The sequence below is a fragment of the Hevea brasiliensis genome, chromosome 4 (genome assembly GCF_030052815.1).
Source record: "Hevea brasiliensis isolate MT/VB/25A 57/8 chromosome 4, ASM3005281v1, whole genome shotgun sequence".
In the NCBI taxonomy this organism is placed as follows: domain Eukaryota; kingdom Viridiplantae; phylum Streptophyta; class Magnoliopsida; order Malpighiales; family Euphorbiaceae; genus Hevea; species Hevea brasiliensis.
Window position 1 is genome coordinate 11,836,657 of NC_079496.1, and position 11,308 is coordinate 11,847,964.

The window sequence follows — 11,308 nt, forward strand, 5'->3', positions numbered from 1 at the left end:
GCTTTGAGGTGTTTCAGATAATTTTACCTTACGGCTTGGCTACTTTTGTTGTCACAGGTGCCAACGGAACGCCACCGACAACAATCACCCCGATAATAGCCGAGTTATCGGTTTCGCGGGGTTGAGCGAGACGAGAAATGGAAGGAGTGGGGTCTCGACTGGGTCGTGCCTCTTCTCGATACGGCCCATCAGCGAGTGCTGCTGTGTTCAACGGCCCTGTGAGGAAATGGAGGAAGAAGTGGGTCCACGTGTCCCCATCTTCCACCGTTAGTCACCACAACTCCCACTCCCATTCCAACGGCCACACCAATAACAGCTCTCGTCTCCTCCTTTGTCGGTGGACTCCTCTTTCCCCCGCCGCCGCTGCCGATGCCTCCTCCTCTGAGGAGCCTCCCAAACGCAAGTTCCGCTACACTCCGGTGTGCTCTTTCTCTCTCTCTCTGTGTCTCATGTAAATTGTTTTGCTTTTTCTTATGGTTTAATTTTGAAGTGGATGTGCTAGAAAATATGTAAATGGGTTACCTTTATTCCAGCTTATCAGTTATCTGTTTAACTGCTCGTTGAGTTCATTTTGCTGGACTCTGTTATAGTATGAGACTAGGGTTTAACTTGTGTTTTCATTTGGTGGTCATTAGCAAAAGCATTCTAGCTCGTCATTTCTGCACTGAAATAATTTGATGAAGTGGTTGTAGATTAGAGAGAGATCATTCAATTTGATGTCATTTTATTTCTTAAGTTGAACATGGTTTGATTGCTTTCGTGCCTCAAGATTGCGGTGCTAGAAGAACAGAGGAAGGCCGCCAAAAAGTTTGATCATGAAGCTAAGGCAGGCAGTATCAACCAGTTCACAGAACTGCCAACCTCAAAGAACGATGAGCAAACTAGTGACACTGCTTTGAAGACAGAAACACAGGTACCATTTATAAAATTTGAGTAACTATTTACCGTTTGTGATTCTTCTTACTGGCTTGGCTTTTATACACACCCTACTATGTTATCTATTTGCCTTTTCTTTTTTGCTTCATTGTGCTTGTGGTTAAGAATTGTAGTTCATCTTGCTTCATGGGAATGGGAATGGGATGGTTTCATATTCCAGATTCGTTTCTTTTACGTTTCTATTTATGATATCATAATTGTACATATGCTCAACCGCACTTATTTAAAGGAAAGAAGAAAAGGCCAGAATGTTACCAGGTCTATGGATATGCTCAAGAATGAGAATTTTACTATTGTTATTGATTTTTATCATTTTCTAATTTCGATGCTTATGAGAAGAATTTCCATTTTGCTGAAGTATTACATGTTTATTGTGGTTGAAAAATGTATGAAATGAGATGTGATTAAATGAATAAACAGGTTTTCTAGACCAATTCCTTCTTGTTTGTTGAGGATTAGTTTGATATTGATAATATGGCATATTTTCTTATTACTAGCCATGGGTTCTCTCACTAGGAATGATAACAGAATAACTAATCTCTTCATGGTTTGTGCGGTACAAAATTTTGCATCCATGATGAATATTGTTGACTAGACCCTATCAAATACTTTACTCTTGGATTTTAATGTAGTCAAATATTTTTTAGGCCCTTCATTGAGAAAAATGTAAAATTTTTTTATCATTTAATTTATCAATAGAATCCATATTTTTATCCTTTCTTTGGGCACAACTTCAACAGAATTTTTCAATGTCATGCTAGCAAGCAGGATCGATCATTATCAAGCTTGTTTGTTGCATACACATGACTAGCAAGCATTGCGAGATATCTTCACCTGTTAGCAATCTAGCACATAGAAGTCATGTTTAAGAATGTCATGGACACTGAATTTTTTTTTCTTGTGGTACATTGGAAATTGTTGAAGTGGTCTGAATTTTGAACCCTTGACTTTGACTTTTTTTACTACGAGGCAAGCACTCGTCGTTGGCTTCTGCCCCAGTGGCTATGTTGAGTCTATTCAAATCAACTCTGAAAGTAGTGGAATTAAACAAGAGTCTTTCTTCCTTACAGGATTCGAGCACAAGTAATCTGGATTTGGGCTTGTGCTTGAAAGGCCACAATGGTGACCATGATAATAATAACCTTGGCCAGAGCAAAGAGGGTGAAATGAAGAAAGCAAGCGCCGGTGGGTTTTGGACGACTAGTTGACACCCAGCAGACCCTTGAAACAGAAGAAGCTGGTTAGGTATGCACTGGTATGAAGTCTCAATTGGGCGACTCAATTTGATGATTATGGCGAACGATACAGTTTATGTTGTAGAAGAAGCAACATTGCTTCATCTTGTAATTGATTGTAGGGCATATGTCTGCAGTTACTAGATGAATGTTTTATGTCAATTAATGGCATTTGTACGCAATGGAAAACCATCTGATCCTAAACTTATTTTACCACCCCACTAGTATTAGCAAGTTTACAGTAACACTGTTCGTATGATTTTTCATCCATCGTCTCACAATTTTAAGGGTTTCATCACGCACTCAGATTAGATTAAGTTAACAACTTTAATTTGTTAAAAAAAAAATCACTCCTTTAATTTCATATGAGAGAGAGTCACATTCACTTGATTAAGCTGATCACTTTGCTCTCACCTTCTCTCTCTTATCCTTTCTTTTTCTTTCCCATCATCTCTCCCTCCCTCACTGCATCCCTCTCTCTGTGTCTCTTTCTTTCACCCTCTCTTCTTGGTCGCTCTTTCATTCACCCTCTCTTCTTCCACCATCTCTATTCGTTTCTCTCTTTCATCATCTCTTCCCTGTTTACATTTCTCACCCTCTTTTGTCTGTCACTCGCCATCTCCGTTCAAAATAACTTGAAAATCAAAATCTTAATGACAAATAGAATCGTGCAAATTGCAAAATCATAAATCAGTGCAATACAAAAGTTACATTTCACAAAACAAAATTATAATCACACATTCTAACTAAATCTCAAAAAAATCTAAATCTAATGAGCATTCCGATTTACAAGGAAAGAACATGTTCACAACAAACCCAGATAAGCCCATGATAGTGGGAAGTAGTGGTGGCGTGGCAGTGGAGGAAGCCATAATACACAATAACCTGCTAAAAACAACTCGAATCTCATTTATGGACTTAAAACTCGATTCATCATTCATCTGACTTTTTGTAGTTTTTGGTGACAAACTCACTGGACTGGAGTTCGGTATGCTACTAATAGAGGGAAAAACCATTAGGGCCTCTACTAGTGTTGTCAAATTGGACACTCACTAATGCCTAGGTCACTGTAGTAGCCAAAGCCTTCTACACTGGTGAGTTAGCGACTGAAATCGAAGTTGAAGTGGTCACTGGGTTTGTAGTCGGGGTAGAAAACAATGGCGGTGGAATCGTTAAAGACAAACTAGAGGGGACCCACTTGCAGATGGGGGAGTAGAAGCTGAGGGTGGTGACATTGCATGGGAGGCTTTAGGAGATTATGCGGAAGATTTGGAAAGGGAAGAGGAAGGTCTAGATGGACGAGAAGATAAATATGTCACCAGAGCACTTCAACAAAAAGTTGTGGAAGATTTAATCGAAGCACTTGCATTAGAAGAGGCAGAAGATTTGGTAGGGGGAGGATGGGACGAAGAGGGGAACGAGGGAATGAAGAGGGTTGTGATGTCGCTAATCCCCAACTTGGGCTGTATTTGAATGGAACGAGGAAGGGTAGCTAATAAAAAAAATAAGAAAAAACAAAGGAGATTATAATAAAAAAAATTATATTTAAAAAAGAGTAAATTAATAGAAAGGTATATATAAATAAAATATATTTTTATATTTAAAAAAGGAAAAAACCGGGTAAATTCATATTATGAACAGCAATCGAGTAAATTAAGAATAGGGATCACTCCATCTGTTCCTGCGCCATAGCAAGAATTCATGGTAGGAGCAGGGATATTCTCTTTAGAGAGGGGTGGAATGATTTCCTACGAAGAGTTTTCTTTTTATTTTAATTTACTAATATATATTATAAATTTATTTACTAAAAAAATATATAATTAAAAATATAAATTTTAAATATTATTTTAATAATTTATTATTTTTTAAAATATTATAATATTTAAATATATATATATATATAAATAAATTATTTTTTAATAAATAATAATAATATATTATTATACGAAATAAATTACATGATTTAAAACCAAAAGATCTTCCTATCTCACCAAGATAAAAAAAAAATAATAATTAAATTTAAATCAAATAAAATTAAATTTTTAAACTTTTATCATCCCTAATTTATAGTATAAAAAATAAAATAATTATAACTCCTATCTACTCTAAAATAAAGTGTAAAAAAATTAAAAAATAAAAAATAATAAAATTTATTCTACTTATCATCTATTAATTTATTTTTTTTAAAAAATAATATATAAATTGATTATCCCTCTTTCCATTTATTTAACCTTCACCCTCCTTCAAACAAAAAGCACGACCTTCCGCCCTCATTCGAACAGAGAGAGAGAGAGAGAGAGGGCAGGTGAAGATGGATGAGTGACAATTGCACCATTTTTATTTTTATTTTTATTTTTTTTTCTTTTTAAAGAAACGTACTGTCAAATTAATATGGTAACAATAAAATGATTAAAATATGGGAGACTTTTATAAAATAAATTAAAATTAAATGATTTTATTAAATAAATTTAAATTGAGAGATGATATCCAGCACCAACAGTCGATGGTTAGCTCAATGATTTCAGTCCTGCAACAAGTCGCATCCCGTCTCATTTAATGCAATCGTAATCCAGGCATATAAATTCGGCTCTTTTGTCAATCTGCAATGCATTTTGGTCCTTTTTTTTTAACAAAACTTCAAATATCTACCTACTTTTACCGTGTCACTTATCGGCTGGTAAGAGCACTGCAATTCTATAGCTCTAGGCTGGATCGTTAATCCCCTTTCCCCTGTTGAAGGAGCTACTATTAGGGGATGCATTTCTTATTTAAATGGAAGGGGAAAAGAAAAAAAGAAGAAAAACTTAGGAAGTTAGTCCTATAAAACTTTTGATGATTGCTCTAAATGCAGTATATTAAAAGAAAAGGATCCTTGTATGTCAACCTCAAAACTGTATAATAAGCTTAAAAATGAATTCGCATACCAATGGCCATCTAGTGAGTGCACTAGATAACAGTAGGCTAGTCTGGCAAGAAAGCATTACACTCCATTTTTCTCTCGCAAATGCAAAACTTTTTGAATTTATGTCCTAGCAAAGTCTTCAAGAAGTTACCACCTTAATTGTTTGATTCTGTTTCATTCTCTTCTGCCTTTGTAACACCAACTTCAGCTGGCCGGATAACACGATCATAGAGAGAGTATCCTGCCTGCACACAAGCAAGCAAATCACTATTTAGTCATGAATCCATACCTAAATAAAAGACGGTTCAACACCACTTTAAATCCAGTAACTATCAAGGCAATATTTTGCAAACGTAGAAAAAATGCATTATAAACATTAACAATGTACAATAAGACGATATATAATGTGCTTCCTAAAAAATGTAGAAAAAAAATCATATGCATTCTAAAGATAGAGATCATCCCAACTGTTATAGCAGAAACAATCATTTTGTATGAAACAGTTTCAAGCAGTGGGGAAACATAACATTAAGAATTCTTCCTCTGCCCTAGCCTCAACAGTCTTAAAAATTTATTATGAAGACAAGAATAACCATGATTTCTTAATTGGTATTAATAATGCAGTGATGGTCACATGAATATCTATATGATAAAAATTGAGTGTTACTCAAATCATACCTTTAGAACTGCTGCAACAGTGCTTGGAGGCTTAGAAGCGTCTGGTACCTGGAAAACTGCATTATGCCTATGCGGATCAAATGGCTCATTCATTGGATCAAATTTTTCTACTCCAAATTTCCTAAACACCTGAAATCCCAAACATCATAGTTGTTTCAACAATAAATTAAGCCATAACTGTCCTCCCAAGCACATCTAGATGCAAAATTTAAACAACTAGGATACTGCATGGCTGAGTGAAGATTGATTAAGTAATAAAAGATGCTCACCTCTGCAAGCTGCTTCTCAGTCATTTCAACTCCTTCCAAAAGGGTCTTAAGAAGTGGAACTGCCCCAGCAGTGTCAGTTGATGGATCAATTTTTGAGTAACTGTCTTTGACAACGGATGAAGCTCTTCCCAAATTGTCAGCAACATCTAGTAGACCCTTTGCAAAATTCTGCAGCATATTCATGAAGATTAGTTGTACGGTGTAAAACTCCTGAATGCAAGAATAACTGAATAACCACGAGGAGGGGAGAAAAAAAAAAAAAACCTTCCACACACATCCAAATACAAAAACAGTCATTGTGACCATGAAGAAGAAGCAGCCACTAAACAAACCTGTATGGCAAACTTTTTAGAGTTCTCTGCTTCACGTTTTGTCCTTTCCATGACATTCTCCATTTCTGCATAAGTGCGAAGAACTTTATCTTGCATTTTTTCAATCTCTTTGTGCTTCAACTTCAGAAGTTCTTCCTTTTCCGCCACAAGCTTCACCAAATCATCCATTGACAGATCGTCTTCAGCCTCTGAATCTGAATCAGAAAATGCAGTTCGTTTAGCACCTCTTCTCCTTCTTTTGACAGATTGAGACATGTTTGATTGGGATTCTGAGTTAAAACCTGATAATTTGGTCTCTCCAGAAGATGAATTTTCTGCCTGATCAGAAGGCTTTGCATCTCCATTTGTTTTTTCTGATTCAACATTTGAGGAAGCACCATTATTCCCTACACCGCTCCCCTGTTCTTTTCCATTAGGCTCAGGGGATGCAGATGAAGCAAATCCAAATCGTTGAAGTGGGGAGGAACAGAAGGCTGAATGATGAAACAAAGACAACTGGCTTGCAACAAACTGGAACAGGATGAACATCTAATTAATTTAAAATTTTGCATCACAAAATTAACAAAAGAAGATGAAAAAGGGGAAGCCAAATGCAAAATCGTTAAGCAGCAATAAAATGGCAACATATATCATTTTAGGTGGGGGAAAACAACAACTATTTTAGGCAAAAGAAAAGGGTCAGGAATGCACAGACATCAACAAACTGGCCAATATCTTTTCGAAATGCAGATAGTGAGCAAAACCATTATTATGACTTCAAAGAAAAATTCAATTTTGATCCTGTCTAAACTTTCATAAGAGACTCATTTGTTTTAGTTTTGAATCTTAAATTGAATCCTATAAGGTGAACAAAGACCTACAACCATATAACTCATTAAAAAAACAACCATAGCCAAGTAGGCTCAATTATTGCAAAATACAAATAAGGCATACCATATGCATTTACCATATTGAATAGTTTACTTGCTTACAAATCCTTCTGCCAAATATCATACCAAGACTCTTTAACTGTTAGTGATATGTGTTAACAACGTGAACAAGATAGAATGCTATGATAACCAAGATGAACTAGTCTCACATTAGATGTTTGAACTCAAAAGGGCGTTCGAATGCAACACAGTCCAACTAAACCAGTACCACAATAGACAAATGAAAAGATTAAAATCTGAAATACTTAAGAAAAAATTCGCAGAAAACCAAAAACCCACCTAAGGTCCCTAATCATTGTGAAAAAGGAATTCAATAATTTTTTCCACTTCTTCAAAACCATGTGCAATTGGCATGCCCTTTAGCAAATCACTAAGATGTGAGCATTTTAAGCAATAACAGCCAGAACCAACCTTGTAGAGACGATTACAAAAATCGTATTGCATAAAAACTGTTGAGATTTGAGAGGCCGTATCTATAATCACCAGAACACAACGAAACTTGAAATCCCAAACAATTGCTCAATTAAATCTCGACAATTTCTAAAATAAGAGACATACATCAACAACAAAAATCCATTTTTACTGGTAAAGAGCTTCATAATTCCAATAGGAACGCCTCCATTGTAGTCAAACAAACCAAAAATCTTAAAACCTATAAAACGCTTACTAGCAATCAAACCTGAGACCAATTCCACGATAATAAAATCAAAATTCAAGAAAAAAAAAATCAAAAGTTTAACTAATTTACTTAAAATTCTTAAACCCTAGCAAAACCCTAACGGAACGCCAAAACTAAAAATTGAAGTTTTTTATTGTATATCACACCTGTTTAGGATATTCATGAACTAGAGAGTCAATCTGATTGGTGAAGATTGGTAGCTGCTGCTTCTGCGAAGGAGAAAGGAGAAGCAGGGAGCATCGGCCCAAGCCCCTCGATACGCGCGACAAAACCACCCTGGAGATCAACATAGCTGTAGAAGATGATAAATTGGAAGACAAATGGCTAATATACAAAATTTGAGAGAGGTAGGGCAAGAGGAGGACTCTAGGGAAAGCGAAGGAAAACAAAGAGGGAAAATGCGTGCTTGGAGCCAAAGAACGAGGCCTTGAAGAAGGAGTTGAGTTGTAGTAAAATATTTATTTTATGACCGGATTACCCTTGTATATTAAAAAATTTCCATCAATATCTCCTAAAGAGGGAGGATTTTTGAGTTTTTTATAAGGGTATTATTGTCTGATCTGTATTGGAGATTAGGTTTTCTTCGGAATGCTCCAGAAGCTTTTGTAGGGTGGGCGAAGCTTGGCTGTGTTTGAGTCGTTTGTCATAACATTCAACTTGATTTTTAAAATTATTTAATAAATAAATTGAAGATATACTGTATTTGGAAAGAAGTTTTTAAAAATAAATTATAAATTTTAAAATAATAAATATATGAATATTTTATTTTAATGTAAAGTTTTCTTATAAAATTTAAGATTTTTAAAATTTTTAAAATCTTCAAAATCTAAAATTTTTTTTAATTTATTAAATTAATGAATTAGAGAGATTTTAATACTTGCATTATATTACTCCACATTATTTTAAAAAATCTCTATACACTTATTTATATATTTATGAATTCATACACTTAAAATTAAATTAAAAAAAAAATTACATCCTAAACTTCTATTGGGTGAAAATGGGAGAACAATCTCCGCCTCGATCTGCTCTATTGCTATTCATAACACATTCAAATATATTACTCCATTTAATTTAATGAAGTTGATTTTAATGATCAAGAATTAGGGATAAATAATGTATAAGGGACAAGGATCGTTCGAGGTTTCTATTTGGGATGTAGCTTTGTGATAGTCCTAAATGGTATTTATTATTTTGGATTCTTCTTTAGTTGTCTTGTTAATGGGTTTTGCAAGCTACGTTTAATGTGTTTGTGATGGTTTCGTTTTTGCCTATTGGACAAAAAACTCAAATATGTTTTACTAATTAATAAATTTTATTAATAAAAAAAAAATTACAGTCAATGCATTTCAAATTGCTCATACATATAGAGAGAGAATAGAAATGAAAAGAGAGAGTAGAGATAGAAAGGAGGAAAGGAGAGTAAACTTTGATTTCATAGAAATTTTTTTTTTTTTTTTTTGTTAAAGATCGAACACACATACACACATAGTTATTGATGCATATACATAGTTATTGACGGGAATTGATCACTGTTAAAACTATTTTTTATTTTCGTATAACTTATACTCACATACACTCCATAAATAATGTGAAATCTTGAAGGTCCAAACCACAAGAATATAAGTCTGCTTTTGATTTTTTTGCTACGAACTCATACCACCAATTCTTTCCTTAGCTTTTTATCTTTTTTTATTAAAGATAAAACACATATACACACAGATTAGTAACAAAAATAAATCATTATTAAAATCATGACAATTTTAACAAAGTATTTATTCTCATATAATTTACACTTACATACACTTCATAACTAATGTGAAATATCAAAAGACGTAAACAATCACTTCATTATGGTTGATGGAGATAACAATATTTTTTTTAGAAAAGTTCTCAATTGCATCAAAGTATAAAAGTATACACTAATCAATCAAAAAATTAAAAAAATATATATTTTATAGCAAAATTCACCATTACTTTAATGATTTGTCAGTTAGGTGCATCTATATTTTTTAATTAGTTATTATGTGCACGTGAAACATGCATTCACCCTTTTATAAATTTGAGTTTAAATTGCCAATTATAATAGTTGTCCTAAATTAAACCAAAAGGTAATAGTGGACATGATTTACAAATTTAGGACTCAAAATAAATTTTATCTTTTTTTATTCATAGAAAGTTTAATCTGTTAAATAATAATTAATAAATTATACAGCGATAAATAATTCTCCTCGTCAAACAACTCTTTATTAAAATATAATAAATTCACAATTGGTTGTCGCAATCAAGCTACAACGCAAATTTAGCTTTTCACAGATGAAAACATAAATTACTTGAACATACACGAAAAGCAGACAACACTGGATCATGTCAATGTAGGCCTTTGAAGGTTATCATACTCGTTCTTTTGCTGCACTTGCTTCTTTCTCAGGAAAGCAATCATGCCTGCAAAGAGTGGTAGGAAGCATAGAAGTATCCATCCTTGACATTGAACCCAATATAATTTGCAGAACATTACTATTCTTATGAATAAATTTTTTACTTGGAAAAAGAGAAGCGTTAAATTCTCAATCAGGTGGTTAACTTAACGAGATAGTCTTCTTCCATCTCGTTCAACTCTCTATGTTAGTATTATGACTAAATATTATCTTTACTCAAAAATATGATACAAGTGAGTGGCGAGTTATTAAATGGTGCGTTTTATTTGGGTGTCATCTTGGGCTTGGTAGCCTTGGACTTAAGAGAATTATTACCATTATATCCAAAGAGCCCTCAAGCCTTGGACTTAAGAGAATTATGATTATTATATTCAAAGAGCCCTCATTTTTTCTCAGATTAAAAAAAAAAAAAAAACTAAGTGAAAGAGTCGCCTGTATTTTTGCTATGAATACTTTATAGGGTAAATTATCATTTAATTTTTACTTTGTTTTCATTAATAAGTTAGTCATTTTATCTAAATTAGTTGTTAAAAACACTTAAATAGAGAAAATATTAATAACAACTAAATCTTAATCGCAAATTAGTTGAAATCACAATATGAATTATTTTTTGCTATTTAGTTCTCCTAAACACTAGGTCCGCATTTTTTATATCATGAAATATGATTGAAATTTATGTTGATCATCAACTTACAACAACCCTCCTCCTTTAAATAAAGAAAAATAATAAAATTTTTAGTGAGGGGCCAACCATAATACACAACAGTTTCACCCTTAGCATCAAAACCTTCAAAGGAGCCACTCTAATTACCATTGAAAATGCTAATCAACTTAATCGGTCATGCTTCCAATCGTCACGCATTTCTTGTTCTTCTCCTTGCTACATTCTCCCCCTCTTACCAAAAATGGC

The 11,308-nt window shown here is 33.7% G+C and overlaps 2 protein-coding genes across 6 annotated transcripts; one reads left to right on the forward strand and one right to left on the reverse strand.

The window, feature by feature from the left end:
- The first annotated feature begins 8 nt into the window (after window positions 1–8).
- LOC110669957 (uncharacterized) lies at window positions 9–2,416 on the forward strand. The gene is made up of 3 exons (XM_021831840.2): window positions 9–419; window positions 770–913; window positions 2,007–2,416. The coding sequence occupies exons 1-3, from the start codon at window positions 138–140 to the stop codon at window positions 2,142–2,144; spliced, it is 564 nt and encodes a 187-aa protein (XP_021687532.2). The 5' UTR covers window positions 9–137; the 3' UTR covers window positions 2,145–2,416.
- Window positions 2,417–4,577: 2,161 nt separating this feature from the next.
- On the reverse strand, window positions 4,578–8,382 carry LOC110669998 (grpE protein homolog 2, mitochondrial). Of its 5 annotated transcripts, none has more exons than XR_009148191.1 (6): window positions 8,107–8,381; window positions 6,353–6,880; window positions 6,021–6,188; window positions 5,752–5,880; window positions 5,096–5,318; window positions 4,578–4,901 (listed from the first exon to the last, which is right to left on the reverse strand). XR_009148191.1 is itself a non-coding variant. In XM_021831903.2 (6 exons), the coding sequence occupies exons 1-5, from the start codon at window positions 8,248–8,250 to the stop codon at window positions 5,229–5,231; spliced, it is 1,059 nt and encodes a 352-aa protein (XP_021687595.2). In that variant the 5' UTR covers window positions 8,251–8,382; the 3' UTR covers window positions 4,578–4,901; window position 5,228. The 5 variants fall into 5 exon arrangements, 4 of the variants coding, with proteins under 4 accessions (XP_021687595.2, XP_058001321.1, XP_021687597.2 ...); XM_021831903.2 differs by having other exon boundaries at window positions 5,228–5,318; window positions 8,107–8,382; XM_058145338.1 differs by having other exon boundaries at window positions 5,228–5,318; window positions 6,353–6,862; window positions 8,107–8,380.
- Between the last annotated feature and the right edge of the window lie 2,926 nt (window positions 8,383–11,308).